The sequence below is a fragment of the Talpa europaea genome, assembly GCF_964194135.1.
Source record: "Talpa europaea genome assembly, chromosome: 1".
In the NCBI taxonomy this organism is placed as follows: domain Eukaryota; kingdom Metazoa; phylum Chordata; class Mammalia; order Eulipotyphla; family Talpidae; genus Talpa; species Talpa europaea.
Genome location: NC_140073.1, coordinates 120698752 through 120724234, shown reverse-complemented (window position 1 = coordinate 120724234; position 25483 = coordinate 120698752). Strand labels below are relative to the sequence as shown.

Genomic DNA, 25483 nt, shown 5'->3' with positions numbered 1-25483 from the left:
ACAATATAGAGGTTTTCTAGTATTTGTGATAGACTACTTCAAATTGTTCCTTAAATAGATAGTTTGCAGGAAGAGGACATAGAAACAGAAGAAAAAAATGTTTAGATTTTTATAAAGTGTTCATAAACACAAGAGGAAAACTGTCTCCAGAAATATTTTTTTAAACTTACTCATCCCCATTAATGTCAGTGGCAGCAACAGAAAATCCGAAATATGCAGCCATCTGGATAATAAGATGAAAACAAAATGCTTACATTTGATCCAATTAGTTTAGATAATTAATATTTGTAGTATATGTAATAGATATAAATGGTTATTTTTGTCCTCTGCATATGGTATTTTAATCTAGATTTCTTTTACTGTACCAACACAATGACAATTAGGTAATGAGGTATAGTTTCAAAGATTTATGGGCAAAAATATATTCTATGTATGTCATTTCAATGTCTTCAACACATGCCATATAAGTACAGTCAATATTCCTTCCAGGCCTCACCTATTATCTTTCTGCTCCACAACCCAAAACAAACCAGCCACAGACATCCTAAAAGGACATGTCACAGACAGACATTTTAATTAACCCTAAGAACTTATAACTGGGTAATTATACAGTAAAGATAATAGATAATAATTATTAGTAGGTCATAATTGGCTCTCCATTTGTGAAACTACAATTACTCTAAAGAAATTACTGTTTGGTAATCAAAACTCTTCCAAAAAACAAAAGCCCAGAACCAGATGGTTTCACAAGCAAGTTCTAACAAAATTTGAATGATGAACTAATACCTATCCTGCTTAAATTCCTTCAGAAAACTGAGAGAGAAGGACTATTTCCAAAAACATTCTATGAGGCCAACACCACACTAATATCAGAATCAAACAAAGACAACACAAGAAAAGAAACTACAGGCCAATCTCCCTAAATGAACACGGATGTTAAAATCCTCAATAAAATCTTAGCAAATCAAACCCAACAAAGGATTATACACCATGACCAAGTGGGATTTATTCCAGGGACACAGGATGATTCAACATTTGAAAATTAATCAACATAATTCAAAACATCAACAAGAAGACAGCTAAAAACCATATGATCATATCAATAAATGCTTAGAGAGCATTTCAACATTCACTTATGATGAAATCTCTAAAAACTTACAATAATAGGAACACATTTTAAAATAATAAAAGCTATTTATTACAAACCCATAGCTAGCATCATTCTTTTTTTTTTTTTTAAGATTTATTTATTTATTCATACAAGCACTGGATACAGTCAGAAGCGTGGGAGGGTGAGAGAAATCACCAGAGCCAGAGAAGGGAACAGAACAGGCAGAGTGACGAAATACACTGCTGAGGGGAGCAGTGGGTGTGGCAGGAGAGGTCTGTCGCACCATGTGGGACCCTCGCCGGTGGCCGGGGATCGAACCGGTGCTGCAGAGGCTGCGGGCAGCTTCACAGTCCAGCGCTCAACCGCTGTGCCACCAAGGGAAGCCCGCTAGCATCATTCTTAATGGTGAAAAACTGAAAGCCTTTCTGCTAAGATTCTGTACAAGACAAGGATGATCACTCTCACCACTACTACTCAACACAGCATTGGAAGTCCTAGCTAGAGCAATTGGGCAAGACAAAGATATAAAAAGGAATCCAAATTGGGAAAGAAGAAGTTATCATTATTTACAGATGACATAATATATATGGATGCCTAAAAAATTTATGGAAAAACTAATCAAAACAATAAACCAGTTCAGTAAAGTGGCCAGTAACAAAATCAGTGCACAAAAATCAGTAGCTTTCCTATATGAAAATAATCAACCTAAAGAGGATGAAATTAAGAAAACCATCCCATTTAAAATCATACCCCCCAAAATAATTAAATACCTAGGAATAAACCTAACCCATAAAATGCTGTTAAAAGAAATAGAAGATGACACAAAGAAATGGAAAATATGCCCTACTCATAGATTGGAAGAATGAACATTATCAAAATAGCCATCTGACCCAAAGCAATTTACAAATTCCATGCAATCCCAATACAAATCTCAATGGCCTTCTTCAAAGAAATGGAACAAATATTGCTGAAATTCATATTGAACCACAAAAGTCCCTGAAAAGCCAAAGCTTTCCTGACAAAAAATAGGGGTATTATACTTCCAGATTTCAAATATACAGGAAAAAAACCAGAAATACAGACCAATGGAATAGAATTCAGAGCCCTGAAATAAAGCCACACATATATGGATAACTAACCTATGACAAAGGAGCAAATAATATACAATGGCACAAGGAAAGTGTCTTCAATAAATGGTGCTGGGAAAATTAGACTGCCATATGCAAAAGAAAGAAACCAGACCACTACCTCACACCATACATGACAATTAACTTGAAGTGGATAAAAGAATTGGATGTAAGACTTGAAACCATGAAATACATGGAAATGTAGGCAAAACACTCCATGACATAACCCAGAAACATCATTAAAGATGCATCTCTAGCAGGAAGGAAAACAATGGAGAATATAAACAACTAGGACTGTATCAAACTAAAAAGCTTCTGTATGGTCAAAGAGAAAGTAACCAAAATAAAGAGACACCCTACTGATGGGAGAAAATATTTGCACACTAAACATATGATAAGAGGCTGATAAGGATGATCTACAAAGAGCTCATACAATTCAACAAAAACAAATGACAGAAAGGAAAAATGGGATAGGTACTTTTCCAAAGAAGATATACAAATGGTCAACAGGCATATGGAAAGATATTCATCATCACTTATCACAGAGATGCAAATCAAAGCCACAATGAAATGCCACCTCACACCTGTGAGAACAGCCCATATCAAAAAAAAAAAAAAAAATCAAACAACAACAACAAAAAAAAAACCAGACAACAGTGTGGAGAAAAAGGAACCCTCTTACACTGTTAGTGGGAATGTAGACTGGCCCATCTCCCATGGAAAGCTGTGTGGAAGTTCCTCAAAACACTAAAAATGGATGTGCCATATGACCCTACAATTCCACTGCTAGGTATCCACCCAAAGAATACAAAAACATTAATTCAAAAGGAAATTTGCAGTCCTATAATTTATTTCAGCACTATTTACAATAGCTAAGATATAGTAACAACCTAAATGCCCCAAAACAGATGAATAGACCAAGAATGTGTGGTATATACACAATGGAATACTACTCAAGGATCAAAGAAGATAAACCCATGTCATCTGTGGCAACATGGATGGAGCTGGAAGGGATAATGCTAAGTGAAATAAGTCAGAAGAAAGATAAATACTGGATAGCTTCACTTATATGTGGAAGAAAGAGAAACCAAACAAAAGGTCAGACAAAGACAAACTTTGAAAGCTAATCATAGATCTGAGATATCCAGGAAGGGAAGGGGAGAGGGAGGCAGAGTGGGTGGGGTGAAAATGCGAGAGGGCATAGAAAAGTGTTTTAAAAATTATTCCTTAGAAAGACATGGAACAAACTTCATTTTTGTCTTCTATCTCAAGTACTTGCTAGAGATTTTGGTTTGGCAACACACACAGTGCAAATGTATTTGGGTTTATTACATCCTTAATATGTGAGTGGAGATGGAAAAGCCTCTCTCCTATCACAGGAGACTACTGGTCAACACAGACTGGAAATAAAATGTGAAAAAAGGAAAGTTGTAAACAGAACCCAACATTCAAAACAAAATTAGGAGAGATGACAGATTAAAAGTAAACCAAAGCAAAGAATGAGTCAACAAATTAAGTAAAGGAAAGTTAGCAAAGCTTCTATAATTTCATTAGCTAAGTTATCAGGAGGGAATGACAAGGGAAATTCCTACATCATCTTCTTGGGGGTTGATACAGTAGAACAGAGGAAATGAAAGGCACACTCTATATTCAATAATGAGGTCAGAGAGCATATAATAAAATGTATTGTGTCTGGGGTACCATGTTGATATACTGACTGGAATTTAACAGTATACTATTCTTGGCATTAGTCTCTCCAAGTGTTTGACCTGAAAATGTAAAGAGAGGATGACATTTACTGAGATAATTTTGTCCTGGTCATTGTTTGAAAGGACACTGTCCTTTCAAAGGACACAAGGACACTGTCAGTATCCCTGTATTAATAAAAGAGCAACCAATCTAATAAGGGTAAATATCCTGTCTAAATACGATGGCGAATGGAGAGCCCCAGTCTGTCCAAATCCAAAGCCCATGTTCCCGCTGTCCCCTACCCCAACCCAAAAGCTGAGCAACAACAAGGAATTCATCGTGGACAGCAGAGAACATGACTGAGAGACATGCACAGGCATCTGCCAGGAGAAGCTGCTTGGGGTGAAGTCATCACAACAGCAAAATAGGATAACCACACCAACCTACACCCTAATCGCCTGTCAACTGCTGGTCATTCCACACTGTGCACTAACTCTGACTCCTTCATAAATGGAAAAGAATTCCTGGACCTTGAGTCTACTTCCTCAAGCTATCATCATCTCACAAAGCCTGGAAATCACCAAACAAAAAGTGCTTTAAACCCAGATCTGCAAACTAAGACTTTTTTCTTTAGCTACTGACTGGATTTTCCTTTATCATTACTAATGATATCATCCAGTTCTGAGACACACAATACAGAATATTTCAAAATGCCCATACTTGCCTTGTAGAGAAAATCTAATACCTAAAAATACTACTTTTTCCCTTAAAGAATGTTTTATTTCATGTGCTACAAATAGTTTACTTGTAATATCTATGACACACACACACACACACCTGTGCCATGCTATTTTGCATCTAATAAAATGAAAATATCAACAGCAAAGAAAAAGGAAGTTGTGGTTTTGTGGAGGTGACATGTATATGCGTAAGTTGATTGTACATTTCCCCAAAAAAAGGCATAACATGAAATTACAAAATACTTTGCTAAAACAAATTACTTTGGTTAAAAAAAAGGTAAAGTATGTAAAGTCTAAGTTATATATATGTAGTACTAAATATAAAACTAAAATTCATAATAACACTCATTATATATTGAATATTAAACCATTAAGATATAGTCAAAGTTTTAAAACATTAGGAAATGCTGATATGAAAATGCAAGTAGAAAAAAATTTTAAAAGCATACCTGCTCACCAGTAAAATTATGCAAAGAGGACATATTTTTTCCATCATAAATATAAACCTGTGAAGGAAAAACAAAAGTAGATAAAATACATGATATAAAAGAACCCAGAGATTTTTAAAAACACCTTTTAACTTTCTTACCATTCCCAAAGTTCTTGCTGCTCTTGGGACTCCTGAAACAAAGTCTGAAAAGAAAAAAACATAATTACTCATTTTTAAGACAAATAATGGAAACCATAAGAAGAAGTGGCTATATCAACAAACTGTTTTATTCTCTCAGTAGGAAATACTGGTACCTCATAATAAATAACTCCACCATTTCTAGCCACAAAATTAAATCTTTGCAAAATGTGGCAAGACTCTTGAGGACCCTGACATAAAGGCAAGCATGTCATCCTCAAGGCTTTTGTAATCTTGTTAAAAAGACAACAGATATGATAAAGTGATCCAAGAATGAAGAAAAGTAGTATTTATAGTAATGAAAAAAATGCTCAGCAAACTGAAATAGGGTGGGGGTGGTGGTGGCACAGACATTGATCAAAAACTAGTCAACTCTGTGAGTCTCAGATTGAATTGGGAAGGAAGACAGCTGGATAGAGAGAGGATGAGCTAACCACATGAGAGCCCAGAAGATTACAGACTACGCCTAAAGAAAGAAGACACCAAGACTTTCAAAAAGGACTGAATCTGCTGAAAATAAGGAAGGAGTTAAAGAAATAACTGAAAGCACTGGGGGCTGGAAAGAGGCAGGAAGGAAAGAGAAAGGTCCCGAGTTAGCAGCTGCTGGAGGAGGCTGAACAGAGACGTAGTTGTCATCAACACATTGATTGACATCTCCCTCATTTCTCCTGGTATAGTCCAAAACTCACGCATTCCTGAAATTTCTCAGTGCCATTTCTTTCAAATGCTTAGCCTAAATTTTCTTTAAAGGATGAAATATGGTTCACATGCATCATACCATCTATGCCGTCACCATTGAAATCTCCAACAGCCACGGAGTAACCTACACAGGGAAGCAAAGGTGTAGTCAGGCCAGCCTGTCATTCAGAATACTTCCTGACCAAGGGTTCTTGGAAAATATTTTCAAGTAACTCCTTTAATTATGTAATTTTATGTATGTCCTTTACAAGTGCGAGAGTCGTGTGTATATGACAAATGCATCTTAAAGAAAATAATTGAGTTACTTAACTCAAAAAGTACATCTCGATTAGAAAAATAAGACTGTTTTGTTAACTTTGCAAAGGTGTCAGCTAAAAACAGGATACATTTGCAAAAGGAGAATATAGCAGATTTTCTCAAATAGCAAAATGATGCTTCTGTCATGCATATTTGGTTTAATGAATAAAAAAAATTCAAAGAGAGAACAAGTTCACACATTCTAGACCAAAACTGTATTTTAACACAGTCAGGAGTCAGACTACTTGGGTCCGACTCTCAGAAGAGCAAGGGATAAGTGAGTGGCTATAGGAGAATTATTTTGTCTCTCTGTATTTCAGTTTTTGTTTTGTTTTAATGTATACAGTGGGATTGATAACTGTGTACTTCCACAGACTTATTGTGAGATTAAATAAGGAAACACCGTATTAGAGCACTTAGAACAATGTCTAGAACATAGTAAGCATATCTTAGAGGTTATCTATTATTACCCTTGTTTAAATAATAACTCTTGCTAAATTCATTATTGAAATAAACATAACCTAAGTAGTCAATAACAATTTTCAATTGAATGTCCCTTATATTTCAAAGTAATCTGAATCTATTTCACATAAGAAATTCCTACTTAAAAGACAAATAAGGACAAATACTCTATAACTCCATAAAATGAATTGATATTTTGCTTTTACCTACCCAAGTAACTGTCATCAAAAATGGCTTGTGCAGTACGAGTTGCTAACTGATTATTATACTTGATGCTATAAACTTTGGGGTCATATTTAGAAACAATTTCTGCCACTTGATCCGAAATGAGTTGACCTGAAATATAAATATAAAATAAATAAACTTCTAATGAAAACTTTATTATACTGACAATGAATGGCCTTTGCATGAAAGAAACTAGCAAATATCAGATTTCACACTATTTTTTAATTATGTCTATTAAAAGTAGTACTGAAAATTATTCTCTTGTAATAACAAAGATTACAGACTTTATTTACTAAAATAACTAAATGGAATAAAAATCAAGGATTATTAACAACCAAATCCATTAAAACTTAAAAAATCTACTGAAATAACTATGTTTACCTTTATAGTAAAAATAACTGATTCAACTGATTTTTTAAATGAATTATTTGTACACCTTTATGAAGCAGCCATGTAGGTGAGTTCATTTTTCTGTACACCCACGTCAGGGAGATAAGAAATCAAGATGGCTACACAAATGTGAGACTGCTAACTGTCCCAAGACAGGTTGACTGATCTGCCAAATGCCATCTCCACAACATGGGGAAAATAATCTCTCTATTCTGCTGTTTTTAGAAAGAAATTCATAGTGTTCATTACTATTCCAATTTGTCCAAATTGGGTCTAAAGGCGAAGCACTTCTGAGTCACAACTCAATCTCTGAGTCTAAATAGTAACTAACATATAGGAAAAAAATAATAAATAGTTCTTGAATCAAAAAATACAGAATAATTTATCATTTCTTCAAAATAAAACATTATCATAATTTTCTCTATTCTTACATAGACTAACATATATGGAAAAATGTATTCTTACTTATCCAGGGGGAAACCTACTCAGTTCAGTCTTATTAAAAGAAAATACTCTCTGGTTCTCCCCGGTGGCGCAGCGGTTGAGCGCTGGGTTGCGAAGCTGCCCGCAGCCTCTGCAGCGCCGGTTCGATCCCCGGTGGCCGGGGATCAAACCGTCGAACCGGTGCTGCAGAGGTTGCGGGCAGCTTCACAGCCCAGCGCTCAACCGCTAGGCCACCAGGGGAGGCCCATCAGTTTATTTTCTACTAGGAATATATGTAACAAATTATACTCCGTACATAGGTAATAAGCTAGGTAAGTCTGAGGCACAGTCATTATTGGGGAATTTAAAAAGGTAGCAACTTACCTTGCCAATAAAAACTACCAGGACCACCAAGGAGTACTCGGTCAGCCTAGATGCAAAGAACAAAAAGATATATAAATTTAAAAACAAGTAGCTTTAAAAACTGAAAGCAATGCAGTCCACACAAAAGGTACATATAGGTATGTAATTACATTATATATATATTATAAAGCAAACAAGTACATCTAAAGTTCCCTTAACTCAGTTTCAATGATTTTAATTACACCACTCAAAAATGGCAATACAATAAAATTTTAAAGTTGTACTGCATTCACTTATTATATTAAAATATAAAAGCATATTTATTTATTTCCCCTCCCCACTTCCACTGTGGCTCTCAGTTGTTTTATATACTTGATACAAAATACTATTGCAAAGTATTATGGGTTACAATAATGGATAAAAGATCACTTCTTAATTTTGTGTATAAGGTTTGGAACAACATGAGACAAATTTTCTTTCTAATAATCACTAAAGAACTTTCTGCAAAAGGAAAACTACTTGTAGTATCTTGCAGAACTAAACATGAATGAAGTTAGCAGGTGAATTTTTCAGGATATATTTTATATTTATCACACTTGTGTAGCATTTCTTATATTTGTGACATATTATAAATGAATAATTTAAGTTACTCAGTTTCATGGACAATATTTTGAAAACATCTTCTTGTTGGGGGAAAGAAAGAGAAAAATGTACATAGATCTTTAGACAATCTCCTGCACTGGTTATGTAATAGGTACTTCTAAGTTGTCTTCTTTAAAATGTTATATTCTTTTCAGAAATGAGCTTAAGAACATGAACAGTTAATATAGAAATGACTTTTGGGTATGAGATTATTTCTGGAGTTATAGTTGTATACAGGTATAAAGAAAACACTTTTTTTAAAAGAACACTTTTTAAAAAATAATTTAATACCTCCTTTAACACATTTGCAAGTTTAAACCCAATAACTACTATAATTTATCTCTCCTTGTTCTGCCTCCTTAAATTTTGAATTATGAGTAATGTAATATCAAATTAAGTAAAATAAAATCAACTACTTTAGCAAGAAAAGTTAACTAATTGTAAGTCTAGAAACGTTTAATAAAGACAAAATACAAATTTTAACAAATTAAAAATACTTTATTAGATTTGTGTATCACATGATTGTAGTTTCTGCTATTTTCATACATTTAATGCACTCTTCTTGCTTCCACTCTCTAAGAAAGCCATGTTAAGCTTTCCAAGTTCTACTTGCAATCAAGCAATAATATATTTTTTAGATTTCTTTAGGAAGAATATGCTCAAATTGACATTCAAAATGTTCATACTCTACCAAAAATCATACACACACAATAAAAAATTATACAAACAAAATTACTTAAGAAATTTTACCCTTAAATTATAAATGAAATTCTTATTTTAGAAAGCTAGTAAAAACTGTCACCTCTAAAGAGCACATTAGTTTAGTTAAAAATATGAAGAGCCCTGCATATGAGATTTCTCTTTTTTTTTTTAAAGATTTATTTATTTATACAAGCACTGGGTACAGTCAGAAGTGCAGGAGGGTGAGAGAATTCACCAGAGCCAGAGCGGGGAACAGAACAGATAGACCAACGAAATACACTGCTGAGGGGAGCAGAGGGCATGGCAAGAGAGGTCTGTTGCGCCATGTGGCACCCTCGCCAGTGTCAGGGGATCAAACTGGCGCTGCAGAGGCTGAGGGCAGCTTTTCAGCCCAGCGCTCAACTGCTGCACCACCAGGGGAGGCCCATATGAGATTTCTTATAATGATTAAATTGCTTTATCATCAGCTTGATGCATACAGGCACAAAACAGATGGCAAATAGCACATGTCTCAGCTTTTATTGTAAACTAAATTCTGATATTTCAATAAAGCTTTCATTGATAGCTTTTGTGAAAATTCAATTTCAGTTGAATGCAGGGAACTTTAATAGTCTATAGATTTATCTAACTGGAAATTTTAATATTAAGTCATAATAGTTACCTATCATTTACTGAGAAGATTCTCTATTGTCCTCTATCCCCATTTTGATGTCTACTTCAAATAAGCAAAGTCTACTAGGGAGGGAAGAACATGAGGCAAAGAATGTCAAATTGCAAGGGTCACTTTAATGAGCTGCTTTCATAAAACAGGTAATAGTTATAGAGAAGCTAAAGTATTACCAATTTATTTTTAACCAAGATTTGGACAATAAGGTAGATTTGAATCTCTTTCAGTCTTAAAAGAGAACTTACTTTAGTAAAATCAATGCTGAATCCTCCTTGACAAAATCCCTGTCCATCAGCATCAATATTTTCTAAAATAAAAAGATTGGAAATATATACAAGCCCCAAAACAAACAAATAACAGATAATAAAACATGAGAAAAATCTGGTATCACTGTTATCATACAACAACAAACTAGTTTCTGGCAGTGCTCACTCACTCAGACACTAAATTAGTTATCACATTCTAAAAAAGTTATTAATATGGATTTATCTATATCATTTTCTCAATTATGAAAACAGAGAGCTTAAAGAACCTGGGCCAGTTACCAAGGAAACAGATAGATCATCTATGATGGTGGATTTCAAATTTATTATTTTTACCCACAACTCACAGCAAGATCATACATTATGTCAAAGTCCACAAAGCCTAACAGATACACATTGTGTGTGTATCATAGATACAGAAATAATATAGAATTTCATTGTGTACAACATACTCTGATATTTTCTATTCTATTCATTCCATTGAGGACAAATTACCAGTTAAGACAAAAACACACATGCGTGCGCGCACGCACGCACACACACACACACACACAAGGAAGGCACTAAACATAAAAAATACAGCCATTTTGATTTCCTAAGATACTGATAAGTAGTGATATGTGAATTAAAACCTCCCATCTGGGATAGTAATTTCTTAGCATTATTACTCCAGTTTGCTAAGCTATTATGACTGCTAGTAAAAAGATACATACATTCTTAGTACATACATTTTTCTGTACATATTTTATACATGTATAAAACCCACATTTTATCTATAAAATACATGTGTAAAAACAACAAACTACAAGGAAGGAAGTTCTAGAAATACAGAAAACAGATACCCTAATTCAATGTTCTGTGAAGAGCAACTGATGCTCTTTGGGTACTGGGGTCTAATGAGACTGAACCTCTTTAAACATGACGCCTACATACAGTTTCTCCATAACCAACGCAATAGCTTTACTACTTTGTAGCTACCCCTTTTTTCGTAGTTCTCACAAAATGAGACACTTCCGGACAATTAGCCAATTAAACTCAATTCACTTCGATCATGAGTAATAGTGTACCTGGAATAGAGTTAAGAATGAACCTGAAGTCTCTCCCTTATTTCATTTTGAGGATAATAAGGAACTGTGAAGAATGCTACTCTTGTTATCAAGAAGTTCTTATGGCAATGTCACAACATGTAAGTAATTATGCTATACCACTGCTGTATTTGCCACTCAAATACAGAAACCAAAAATAATGATTTTCAGTCATGAGAGTAACTTACAAGAATTTTTGTCAAATACTCCCATCAAAAATTTTGAATCCACTTAAAAAAACCTGGGAACTGCCCCAAGATTACACATTAAATATTTAAATTTAGAATTTTTTTTTAGAGTAGCCTCAAGAATATAATGCTACTTCAATGTAAATTTTTCTGACCAAAAAGGAATGGGAAAATGTGGGGCTGGGGTTTCCAGTGTCTAGTGAATCATACTAAGGAATTCTGCTCTGACCTCAAATCAGCCATTTATTTCCTTTGTTCAAATTGCATCTGGGGATTATTTCAGGCTGTTTATAAAAACATCCTTTTTTATTATTATTATCATACTGTTCATATATGTGTTTTATTTGGTTTTCCTGGAAATTCAACTAGAAAATACGTTTACCTTTTTTTTAAAAAGGCACATATTAAAAAGGAAGGTTATGTCAAGCTAAAGAATCTTATGCTAACTATAACTTATTTCAGTGAAGGCTTTTGTTTATGTTTCTATGGACAATTAATATTTCTCTGAATTGTCTAGTCTGACATTATAAATAGTATGATTGATTATGATGGTATGAACAAGGTATGTAAGCCCTACTGGGAGCAGGTACTTTACTAAAGTATTTTTTATGGCATTATATTTTCACACCTTTACAGCAATCCTATGAGATACTATTATCATTCACAATTTACAGATAAGAAAACTAAGATTAAGGAAATTAAATAACTTGATAATAACCAATCAGTTAGCAAATAAGAGTCTGGATTTGAACCCAGGCATGACTACTTTAGACTTCACTATCTCAAATTAGCAATATATTTATAATTCCCTACATAATTACCATAAAGGATAGTCAACTAGAAATTATAACTGAGAAAAATCTCAAATAATGTCAGAAGAAAAAAATCTGCAAATAATATCAGAAAGTAGACAGAAGAAAGAAAAGACTCTAGCCAAGCATGGATTTGAAAGAGTATTTAAGTCATATGATTTGTGGCTCACACTTTTAGACAGAAGGATACAGTGGCCTATTGTGTAATGCCAAGAATGGTCATGGGATACAATTATGAAAAACCATAAGCAAACATAATCAGCAATAAGAAAAGATTTTTACAGACAGTAAAGTTCTTTGTCCAGGGTATCCATATAGGTCATAAAAAGCAAATGAGCAAACAATTAAAAAAACAACACAATCTATTGCCACTAAACAAAGTTATGAAGAAGTTAACACTGTGGCCCTACAAAAGTGGCATCCCCATGTAAAATCAATCATTGCGCTGCAAAAAGTAGTGAAGTATGAAGGAGATACAAAATACTGAAATTGTACCATTGAAGTCTTAACATCAATCCAAATCATGGCTCAAATCAATGTTTTTTTTGTTTGTTTGGGTTTTTTTTTTAAAGATTTTATTGATTGATTGATTGATTGATACAAGTACTGGGTACAGTCAGAAGCGTGGGAGGGTGACAGAATTCACCAGAGCCAGAGCGGGAACAGAATAGGCAGACTGATGAAATACACTGTTGAGGGGAGCCGCAGGCGGCAGGAGAGGTCTGCACGCCATGTGGGACCCTCGCCAGCGGCCGGGGATCTAACCGGCGCTGCAGAGGCTGTGGGCAGCCTCACAGCCAAGGGCTCAACTGCTGTGCCACCAGGGGAGGCCCTCAAATCAATGGTTTTTAAGATGAAAAACAGGCAGAAAATGGTTAAGTGAATCACCCTCAGCTAAAGTCCGGTAATAGGCTGAATGAAAGAATATAAGCCAGGCTCTCATACTCACATTCATTTTTTCACCTGCACATATATAGCCCTTTTTTGTAAGTTGGGCCTGTAGGTTGCTAAATATTTCTTTTTTTTTTTTTTTTTTAGAGGCATGTTTATTTATTATTATATTTGTTTGTTTGTTTTGTTTATACATGCACTGGGTACAGTCAGAAGCGCGGGAGGGTGAGAGAATTCACCAGAGCCAGAACGGGGAGCAGAGCAGGCAGAAGGACCGAAGTACACTGCTGAGGGGAGCAGCGGGCGGCAGGAGAGGTCTGCGCACCATGTGGGACCCTCCTCCGGTGGCCGGGGAGCAGCCGGTGATCGAACCGGCGCAGCAGAGGCTGCGGGCAGCTTCGCAACCCAGCGCTCAACCGCTGCGCCACCGGGGAGGCCCTAGGTTGCTAAATATTTCAAAGGTTGAACTAGAAAAGCATGTAAAAACAATCAAGGGATACTGAACACCATGTCTATTAGGGAAAAAAAAACATTTACTTTGATTTTTTTTAAGGTTGTTCTTTGTTCTTCTTTAAATATTTGAGGTTTTATTATTTAGATCAGGGCTCAGCAAACTTTTTCTGGGAAGGGTCAGACAATAAATATTTCAGATTTAGGGGCTATATGGTCTCCATGGCAACTCCTCAACTCTCCCTTTATAGAAAACATGTAAACAAACGGGTGTGACTATGTTCCAATAAAACTTAATTTACAGGGCCTCCCTGGTGGTGCAAGGGGTTAAGCACCGCACTATGAAGCAATCCCCAGCTTCTGAAGCACAAGTTCGATGCCAGGCTGGCCAAGGAGCAACCCACATGGCACAGCAGACCTCTCCTGATTCGCCCACTGCTTCCCTCAGCAGTGTATTTCAGTCAGTCTGCCTGTTCTGTTCCCCACTCTGTCTCTGGTGAATCCTCTCACTGCCCCCGCCCCCTGCCGATCTCTGGCCTGTACCCCAGCTCTTGTATGCAAAAATAAAATAAATCTAAAAAAAACAAAAACAAAATTAACTTACAATAAAAGGCTCACAAGCCATAATTTGCTAAGCTAATTTGGATAGTAAATACTTCAGAAAATAAAGATTTTTATATCATTTTATAATTCCTGTGCCTAAACCAAGTAAGTGAAAGCATTATGTAATAGGTACATCATGCAAACATCACCATAGTCCTTTACATACATGTCGAGAAAAGAACTGGTCATTACTAAAGACACAAAACAGCAAGAACAATTAGTCTAATACAGCAATATATCTACAAGGGATCATAATTAGAATACTTTTTTCAGAGGGATTCTGTGCACTCTTACACATAAAGAAATATCCAAATCCACACTCATGAAAGTGAATGTATTCTTCGTAGAAAAGCTGTGCTTAAAAAAAAAGAAAAAGAAAAAAAAGCTGTGCTGAAGACAGAAGCAAATGAAATAAAAAACATTTACTATTGTTAGTAATATGGGAGAAAGGTTCCTTTGGATTGAGACAAACCTGCTTCAAACCAAATCCTAATTAGGTGGCTTGTTACCTTAAAATACAGGGAAAAATTACCTTCTCTGTTTGAATCTTAGTTTCTACTTTTTTTTAATTTTTTTAAATATATTTATTACATCATCCTTCATTTTTCTACAATGCATGATTGTAGGGGCAGGAACGGCCACCGGGCAGGTTTTCTGATCCAACAGACCAGGTAAAGGAGGAGTCCTGGAGCCCTCAGTGGCTTTTGCAGGCTTTTTATTTAAATTTACCAGGCACACGGCAGGCAGGGGTGCTGGGGGCCGGGAGGCTGGCAGGCTTCCCAGCCCCCAGCAAGTCTTCACTCTATCTGGGCTCTCCGGCGTTTTCTCATGGCCTTGCTTCTCTGCTCTCTCATGGTTCTCTCTCTTGGCTTCTGCTGGCGTCCCTGCTGCCCCTAAAAGCCCAGTCTCAGCCCAGATGAATCCCATCTACATATGCCCACACCCTACTCCAGGTGCCCACCATCAGGCATGCATTCAGGACCACAGGGTTCCATCATCTATACTAATGGTGGGAGGGCAGAAAAGCCTGATACTTTTTACCCTACCCTACAATGATTTCCCTGTGAAATTCCCACCACCAATCCATCCGTGCACCATCACCATAATTGGAATGAGACAAACCATAGTCCCTTGTGTTCGTCCCATCCCTGTCCTGATCCCTCTCCCTCTTCTTCCCCTACAGAATGTCTCTGGTCTATGGTTGCCTGTTGGTTTTGATTTTCACTTTATTATAGTTACTTTTTTCCCTGATCCCTTCTTTGGTTCATCTACATTCCTCCTATCAGAGAAACCATCCGATATTTTTCTTTTTCTTTTTGGCTTATTTCGCTGGGCATAATCCCATCATGGAATATTACTCAGCAATAAAAAGGATAGACTCTTAGTTTCCACTTTTATCAAATGAAAATGGGGGTGATTTTATATGCTTGTATGTTTGAAAATTCAAATGTAGCCTGCACATGTTCCATCTACCACCAAAGATGGCAGCTCTGGGGACCAAAACACCAACACAAAGGTGATGATACAGACGCCATCAAGCCCGGAGTGTGTGACGCTGTGGCATCCACCATCCTGTGCAGGTTGTGCTTTCTCACACAGCCTAAAAGATAGCACAATTCTGGACAGATATTCCCTTGATGTTTGCTTCTTATGACAAGTAAGATTTACTAAGAAATACATGTTCAGTGAAATCATTTCCTATTTCTTAGTGGTTCAACTACTTAGAATTTTGAGATCTGAGTACTTCCTCTGACCTGGTGTCACAAGTTGCTTAACATGGGGGGAGAAAGAATCTAGGGTAAGAGTCTTGCATGGTGTAGTTCTGTTACTAATTCTCTCCACTAATTTACCATGGGATACAAAAAGTACTGGCCTACAAAGTGTTCCACTCCACATTGCGGTAAGTTGTATCTATGCATTTGGAATAAAGAGACTCTGAGCTGGTGGCCAGTTCAGCAAAGGTGGGGAGGCAGAGGGAACAGAATTTCCAAGGGGAAAAGGATGTGCAGAGTTTGGAGAAACATAATCAAAATGGCAAGTGTTCAAAATCATCTTTAGTCACTGTATTAATTTCATTTGAAATTTCACATAACACCAGAGAACAGTGTGAGAACTTTAGATCTTCAGAAAAACAATAACCTCAGTAATCACATAAATAAAGTCTGGTTAAAGGCAGGGAACATTCAAATTCAGGTTCTTAAGCTTGATGCTTCAACTTCATATACAAAGTCTGCATCTTCAAAACATAATTTTTTGCTTTTAACATCATTTTAATATAAAACTGGTTTTCAAACATCAGTAACCACCAGAATTACCTTGCAGACCTTTTGAAAACGTAGGTTCCCAAGCCCCACCTATACCTAATGAATCAGAATCTTTAGTTATGGGGACTCCATACCTCTGTTAGAGCAGCTCTCGGAAGCATTTTAAGGCTAATGAAAGATACAAGTTTCCATTATCCCTTATTAATTACTACTAACCAAAGAAGACAAAAATTAGGTCTTTGGAAGAAAAGACAAACATATTGACTACACATTCATAATTTCTGAATATTAATAGAAATGTTTTCAGTTTGCTGTCATCACATATCGCATTATCTACAAATTTTATCACATACACACATACCACACATGCACACACATGTACATGTACACTTAAACTAAGCTTTCCACCCCTCTTCTGAAAAGCTGGTACAAATTCCCATACATACTCGATCTGCATGGAGCATACTCAACAGTCTTTGTCCCATCTTGAAGAAAGCATGTTCCAACTGGTTCTCTCTCCTGTTTCATTTCAGTCCTCCAGTGGTAAAGTGGGGCACAGGCCTAAAACCAAAGAGGGTATAGTTCATTGCATAAAAATTATCTGAAAACATAGTGCTTCAGGCAATCCATACTACCTCAGAATATAACATCACTTTTTTATTTAAAGATTTATTTATTTATGTATACAAGAACTGGGGTATAGGCCAGAGGTGCGAGGGCAATGAGAGGATTCACCAGAGACAGAATGGGGAGCAGAACAGGCAGATCTACTGAAACATACTGCTGAGGGGAGCAGCAGGTGAGACAAGAGAGGTCTGCTGCACTGTGTGAGTTATCTCCTTGCCCAAGGATCCAACTCATGTTGCAGTGGCTGGCAATAGCTTGGTAGTACTGTGTCTTTTTCAGCACTAATAAAAATTATCCAAATCAGGGTGCCTCACTGGTAGTGCAGAGGTTAAAGAGACAGTGCTTTCAAGCTGTCACCAGCCACTGCAGCACAAATTCAATCCTCAGCCAGGGAGTTAATCCACATGGTACATCAGACCTCTCCTGTCTTGCCTGCTCCTCCCCTCCGCAGTGTATTTCAGTGGATCTGCCTGTTCTGTTCCTCGCTCTGTCTCTGATGAATCCTCTCACCCCCCCCATACCTCTGGCCTGTACCCCGGTTCTTGTATAAATAAATAAATAAATCTTATTTTGTTTACTTTCCAAATAAGTTACGACCTTTTTGTTTTCAGTTATACATTTCAATACCATGTATAATCAGTATATAATGCAAGTTTTAATAGCATAGAAATCTACCAAAAGTGTAACAATAATCTGCTGAAAATGTTCAATAAATACTAGATAATATTTTTTTTTTAAATAGAGGCATGTTTTATTTATTTATTTATTTGTTTGTTTGTTTTTGTTTATACATGCACTGGGTATAGTCAGAAGCGCGGGAGGGTGAGAGAATTCACCAGAGCCAGAGCGAGGAGCAGAGCAGGCAGAAGGAGCGAACTGCTGAGGGGAGCAGTGGGCGGCAGGAGAGGTCTGCGCGCCATGTGGGACCCTCCTCCGGTGGCCGGGGAGCAGCCGGGGATTGAACCAGTGCCGCAGAGGCCGTGGGCAGCTTTGCAACCCAGCGCTCAACCGCTGCGCCACTGGGGAAGCCCTAGATAATATTTTTTGAAGCAAAAACACTAACACTCCTGATATCAAGATTGGGTTATTTTATAATCACCCTGAAAAACTACAAGTAGGTAATCGTTACTTCTCTATGTGTAGTCCATCTTCCCCAGTAGATGGTTTGCTTCCTCTGCTTATTCTGTTTCTTTTAACCAATTTCTGGCTATAATGACCCCACTCTCAACCCTATTCTTCAACTCCAACTGCTAAAATTTGACACAAATTTTAAAACTCTTATGAAATTCTACCTCCCACACAAATTCTTCCCTAGTGTTACACAATTAGATGAAAAAAGAGAAAGAAGTGCTTTGCCAATAATTAGAATAGGGAAGGGTCCTCCGAGGAAATAAATTTAAAGCTGAAACCAGAATGATGAAGAACAAGCCAAGTGAAAAACAAGATGACCATTACAAGCTGTGAGAACACAAACATTAAGTTAAGTTGAGATAATCTGGCATGTGGAAGGAATAAGACTATTGTAGCTAGAGCATGCATGGTGTATAATACCAGAGATAGCAGCCGGCAACCTGATTATGGAGATGCTTATATGCATGAACATATATTATTGTTCTGAGAGAGATAGAAAGCTGCTTGACTGTCTTCAAATCAAGAAGGTGAAATGCCTAGTTCACTCTCATCCTTTTATGGAAAATATAGTTACTGAAGCAAGAGGGAAAACAGAGATATGAGAAAGGCTACCACATTGGCCCTGATTAGAAATAGAGGAAATGATGATTTCTGGATGGCTGTGAGATATATGTACAGGCAGAAATGACAGGGTTTGTCAGTGGATGGGGCAGAGTCATTCCTCTAAGATGGGGAAGTTTTCTGTGGAGTCATTTCGGTGTTTTCTCCTTTTTGACAAAGGGTAACAAGACTTCTATAGAGCCATCTTCATTTTGAGCAATATATGAGACATCCATATGGAAATGCCAAATAGTTTGGAAATATAACTTTAAAGATTCAATGAGAAATACGAGTTAAAGATACAGGTTTGGGGATGAAGACAAAGACTGTATTTATAGTTCAGGGATGAGCTAGGAACAGCTAAGGAAAAGGTATAGTTAGAGAAGACAGGGCTTCAGATTAGAGTTGAGGCAGACCCCAAGATTTAGAAATTGAGCAGAAGAGGGACCACTAGAGGAGAGTCTTGCAAAGGAGAAGCCAGAAAGATGGAAAACCAGGAAAGCAAAGTATCCCAGAAGACAAGAGAAAGATTTCAAAAGAATGCATCAGCTGTGCCTACCCGGTGGCGCAGCGCTCTGAAGCTGTCCACAACCTCTGAAGCTGCAGAGCGGGTTCGATCCCGGCCAGCCAAGGAGCTACCCACATTGCGTGGCAGACCTCTCCTGTCTTGCCTGCTGCTCCCCTCAGCAGTGTTTTCAGTTCGTCTGCCTGTTTTGCTCCCCGCTCTGTCTCTGGTGAATCCTCTCACCCTCCCGCACCTCTGGCCTGTCCCCCAGCTCTTGTATAAATAAAAATAAATCTTAAAAAAAAAAAAAAGAATGCATCAGCTGACCACGTCAAACGGTCCTGAGAGGAACAAGGAAGATTAAAAACAAGCATCAGGAGATTTCAGGAACCTGAGAGCTAAGGGTGACGTTACCCATACCCAGCAAGCTGCCTAGAGAAGCTGGAAGAGAATGTGAGGTAAGGAAGTAAATGTTTACTTGAGAAAGCACTTTCAAAGGAAAGGAAGGGATGAGCTGGAGGATGATAAATAAAGAGAAGGTTGGACTTTTAAAGAGAGGAGGTACTAGAGCTTTTGATTAATCAAAGGCACAGTGTCCCTCAAACTGTCTGGATAGAAACAAACTGATAGGAACAACCAAGTGGGTGGGAGAAATGGATAATGTAGGAATGAAGGTGGCAGAAGCCAAGTCTGTGAAACAAGAGCAATGGTGTCCTTTGATGAGGAAGCTTCTGATCGGAGTTATCTTATCTCATTATAACTGAGCCCTTAAGCACACTGCATTTGATTATCAGCTTTCAAATATAAAGCTCTGTGCTTCCATATAAATTGACTAAACTCACCCATGAAGAAATATCTAAAACACTTACCAATATTTTATCCTGCTTTGATCGTACAGATGCTCCAAACCACTGGTGGGACTTAAACTCCAATGGGTCATCTTTGGTAAAATCTCTATTGCCTGAAAAAAAATATTGTGAGGATAAGAAGAAAAATATATTTTCTTAGTATAATAGTTTATTTCAATCAGTCAGATTTAAGAGTCATGTGCCTTTGATGAATCAACCACTACCTTTGTCTTTTATCTTATACTTTGTACATTAGGGATTTTCGACTAATCAAGAAAATAAACAATATGACTTAGAAGTGTATCAGGGTGTTACTAATCAATTACCATAATGTAGGTGTGAAAAAGCAACAGTAAATGAAGCTTTTCAGTTGTTAAATTGTGAGATAACTATTCAACAAATACTTACAAATACCTAGTTTAGTCCCTGAAATTCTGCAGCATAAAGATATTTCTAAAAACAAAAGGTTACGTATTGAAACAAAAAAAATCAAATACTTGGGAATAAACCTAACAAAAGAAGAAAAGGACCTATACAAAGAAAACTATAAAACATTGTTAAAAGAAATAGAAGTAGACACAAAGAAATGGAAAGACATTCCCTGCTCATGGATCGGAAGAATTAACATTATCAAAATGGCCATCCTACCAAAAGCAATCTACAGATTCAATGCTATTCCAATTAAAATTTCAATGTCATTCTTCAAAGAAATAGAAAAAATATTGATGAAATTCATATGGAGCCACCAAAAACCCTGAATAGCCAAAACCCTCCTGAAAAAAAGAAGGGAATGGAGGCATCACTCTCCCAGATTTCAAACTATACTAGAAAGCCATAATAATCAAAAGTGCATGGTATCGGAACAAGAACAGACACATGGACCAATGGAACTGAATAGAAAACCCAGAAATAAACGCACAGATTTATGGTCAACTAATCTTTGACAAAGGAGCAAAGAATATGCACTGGAGCAAAGAAAGTTTGTTGAATAAACGGTGCTGGGAAAACTGGGTCGCTACATGCAAAAGAATGAAACTTGACTACTACCTCACACCATGCACAAAACCAACTCAAAATGGATTAAAGAACTAGACATAAGACCTGAAACCATAAAATACATAGAAGGAAATATAGGCGAAACACTACATGACATGCACCTCAAAGACATCTTTACAGATACATCACCCAAAGCAGTGATAGTGAAGGCAAAGATAGACAGCTGGGACTACATCAAATTAAAGAGCTTCTGCACAGCAAAAGAGACAATAACCAAAACAAAGAGAAACCCCACCGACTGGGAGAAAATTTTTGTATACAACACTAATGATGAAGGACTGACCACAAAAATCTACAAAAAGCTGAAGAGACTCAACAAAAACAAAGAAAATAATCCAGTCAAAAAATGGGCAGAAGAGCTAAAAAGAAACTTCTCCAAAGAGGAAATGCAAATGGCCAACAGACATATGAAAAAATGTTCAACATCACTTGTAATCGGGGAAATGCAAATCAAAACTACCATGAGATACCATCTTACACCAGTGAGAATGGCACATATTAAAAAAACTAGCAACAACAAATGTTGGCGAGGATGTGGAGAAAAAGGAGCTTTCTTGCACTGCTGGTGGGAGTGCAAACTGGTCCAACCACTATGGAGAGCTGTGTGGAGCGTTCTTGACCTACTGAACATAGAGCTTCCATACGATCCAGCAATTCCACTCCTAGGTATTACCCAAAGGACACAGAAACATCAATTCCAAAGGGCACCTGCACACCTACGTTTACAGCAGCACTGTTTACAGTAGCTAAGCTTTGGAAACAACTCAAATATCCAAAAATAGATGACTAGATCAAGAAGATGTGGTACATATACACAAGGGAATATTACTCAGCAATCAAAAAAGATAAACTCATGCAATTTGCAGCAACATGGATAGAGCTGGAAGGGATCATGCTCAGCAAAATAAGCCAGAAATAAAAAGAAAAATACCAGATGGTCTCACTCATAGCAGGAATCTAGAAAATCTAAATAAGGGACCAGGAAAAAGAATAACTATAAGAAAGAAAAAATCGCAATCAACAAACAACTATAAACTAGAGACACACTATGGTCATGTGGGGAAAGTAGGGATTGGGGTCAAAATAAGGGGGGTGCAATTGTATGGGGAATATAAAATAAAAAAAAATTTAAAAATTTAAAAAAGCCTACGAAGTGCTCTTGTAGAACACCAATAGTAAAAGATAAAGTAGAAAACTAAGACATGTTACTGACAGTATAACAAGAGTTAGAATCAAGGAGACATGATTTGGCTGGTGGGAATATGAATTAGACTTGGTATACAACATGCTAACATTTACTTTTAGCCTACATTATTGTGAAAATTACCAGGCACACATGTAAAAAGCACTGTAGATTAAAATAATATAAATAAGATAATAAAATCTAATTTTAAGGTATATTTTGTTCCTCTTAAATTATAACCATCATTCTTTATAAAAAGATATGTCAATAATTATTTGGATAAGTACCCCAGCCATAACAATTTTAAGAATTCCATCCAACATGTAAATATTATCAAAAGATTTGGTTAAACCTGCTCCTTAAGCTTTATCCATCTAAGGTATTGCTAATGATTACTCAATTCTATTCTGAAGACTTAAAACCAACTGAAGAGTTAACAGTTAATGAGAACCTTAATAATGTCAGGAGCCTTATAGATAAGATGAAAGGTGTGGCACTGTATACTGTACTAATTTTTTAAATTTTATTTTATATATTTTTACATCATTTTTCATTTTTGCACAATGTATGCATTTTCATCTTGGTTATAGTCCCCATACAATTCCCACCCCCCTTATTTTGACCCTAATTCCTCCTCCCCTTCCCCCCATAGTGTATCTCTGGTTTATAGTTGCTTGTTGATTTTGACTTTTACTTTATTATAATTAGTCTTATTTTTTTAACTTTTTTCATCATTCTGAAGCAAAAAAAAAATTTTGTGTGTGTGTGGATGGTAGATATTTATTTATTTATTATTTTATTTTTTTTTATTTAAATATTTTATTTTATATAATTCTTACATCTTTTTTCGTCTTTGCACAATGTATGCATTTTCATTTTGGTTATATTCCCCATACAATTGCACCCCCCCTTATTTTGACACTAGTCCTTCCTTTCCCAGCTACTCCTTCCCCACCCCCTGTAGTGTGTCTTTGGTTTACAGTTGCTTGTTGATTTTGATTTTTGCTTTGTACTGATTAGTCTTTTTCCTGGTCTCTTATTTAGGTTTTCCAAATTCCTGCTATGAGTGAGACCATCCGGTATTTTTCTTTTTCTTTCTGACTCATTTCGCTGAGCATGATCCCTTCTAGCTCCATCCATGTTGCTGCAAACTGCATGTGTTTATCTTTTTTGATTGCTAGCAATATTCCATTGTGTATATGTACCACAAATTTTTGATGTATTAAATCTCTGAAGGGCTCTCTTTATCTGTTCTTTGTCAGTGGTCACAAAGGCAACTTTTTATAAGTAGGGGAAGAAGAAAGGAGAAAAGGAATTAGGTAGTATATGTCCTTCACTATGAACATGAAGCCTTCCTAACAATGGTATGCTGGTCTCTAAAGTCTATGTCAACATGCTATCCTGAGCTGAAACAATACATATGAGTGACCTTCAGATCCCCAAATGGCTCTGAGACTCCCTTACATTACCCGTCCTCCCATAGGTAGATGAATGTGCCATGTAACTAGTTCTTGCCAACAAAAGCAGAAGTGGCATGTGTTGCTACTGAGTTCAACTCAGTTATGCATGGGTATGAGCTCACTAATCATAGGAAATGCAAAAAAAAAAAAAAAAAAACCTACAATAAGATATCACCTCACACAAGTTAGGAAAGTCATTATCAAAAAAAAATAAAAGATAGCAAGTGTCAGTGAGGCTATGGAGAACAGGAAACCCCTGTACACTGTTGGTGGGAATGTAATCAACACAGCCATTGGGGAAAACAGGAGGAAGGTTATTCAAAAGTTCCGAGCTACAATCCCACTTCTGATACATATCTGAAGGGAATTAAATTATTACTTTCTGCACTTCCATGTTCTGCACTTCCATGTTCATTGCAGCATTATCCACAGCAGCCAAGATGTGAAAACAATCTAAGTATCTACGTAGGACAAATGAACAACAGAAATACAGTATATACAGTAAATCCTCACTTAGGGTCAGCAATACATTCTTGCAAACTGAGACTTTAAGTGATTTTAAAGTCCTTGAATGAGGTTGTTTCAGGTAAGTGATATAAGCAGAGACATAATGACAAAAACTTCATTTTATATAAAACAGTTAACTCATTTTAAAAAAGGGAGGGGGGCAGGTATTAGCTGTTTGTTTCCCTCTCCCATTGTAGAGGATGGAAGAATGGATGGTGGAATCACTTGATGGAAGCAGCCTCAGTCCAAGTTTCTAAGCCGCCAAAACAGTCAAATGACCCACACCAGATGATGACAAGCAAAAAATAATCTTAAGTGAGTGAGCCTTGGTTATTTGTTTTTAAATAAACAAATGTAGTTACTGTGGTTACTAAAATATGGATTCTAACATAGCTTGAGTTATACTATAAAAATATATTTCCAAAAGGGTCTGAGCATACGGAAGAAGTTTAACCTCTGGAAGAACTGGCTTTAATTGATAATTTTTAAAGAATTTTAACCACAAAATTTATGGTTACAAGTTATTTAATAGTTATTTTTTAATCCCACAGCAGCTAACAGGGTTCTCTTGCTGTGTTGCTGGCTTTCCATTCTATTCCTTTCTACAAAGGAAATGAAGGCATTTCTTCCCCTTACATCAATGAAGCAGAGGAAGTAAAGTAGGATTGTGAAAGAAATAGCTGGGGATTAGAAATACTCATTTCCTCTCACTGTACTTTAAGTTCACAAGTATTATGCCAAACACACGTAATCACAGTCTGAGAGATTATAGTTTATGAACAATTGTATTTGAGCAAAAAGTGCAACATTCTCATGACTGCTACCACCTGCTTCTGCTTTCAATT

The 25483-nt window shown here is 36.5% G+C and overlaps 1 protein-coding gene across 2 annotated transcripts in view; it reads right to left on the bottom strand.

Moving 5' to 3' along the window:
* The window catches only part of ITGAV (integrin subunit alpha V), a gene marked incomplete at both ends in the record, with an annotated part of 90720 nt that overhangs the window by 32584 nt on the left and 32653 nt on the right, over positions 1-25483 (bottom strand). Inside the window, 9 exons of one of the 2 annotated variants that reach the window (XM_084228729.1) lie at positions 171-223; positions 5117-5173; positions 5257-5300; positions 6074-6118; positions 6964-7089; positions 8176-8221; positions 10411-10472; positions 17168-17282; positions 20454-20545. In XM_084228729.1, the coding sequence (XP_084084855.1) occupies positions 171-223; positions 5117-5173; positions 5257-5300; positions 6074-6118; positions 6964-7089; positions 8176-8221; positions 10411-10472; positions 17168-17282; positions 20454-20545 (640 nt within the window). The remainder of the gene's footprint in view (positions 1-170; positions 224-5116; positions 5174-5256; positions 5301-6073; positions 6119-6963; positions 7090-8175; positions 8222-10410; positions 10473-17167; positions 17283-20453; positions 20546-25483) is intronic. The other variant, XM_084228730.1, reaches the window with a different exon arrangement.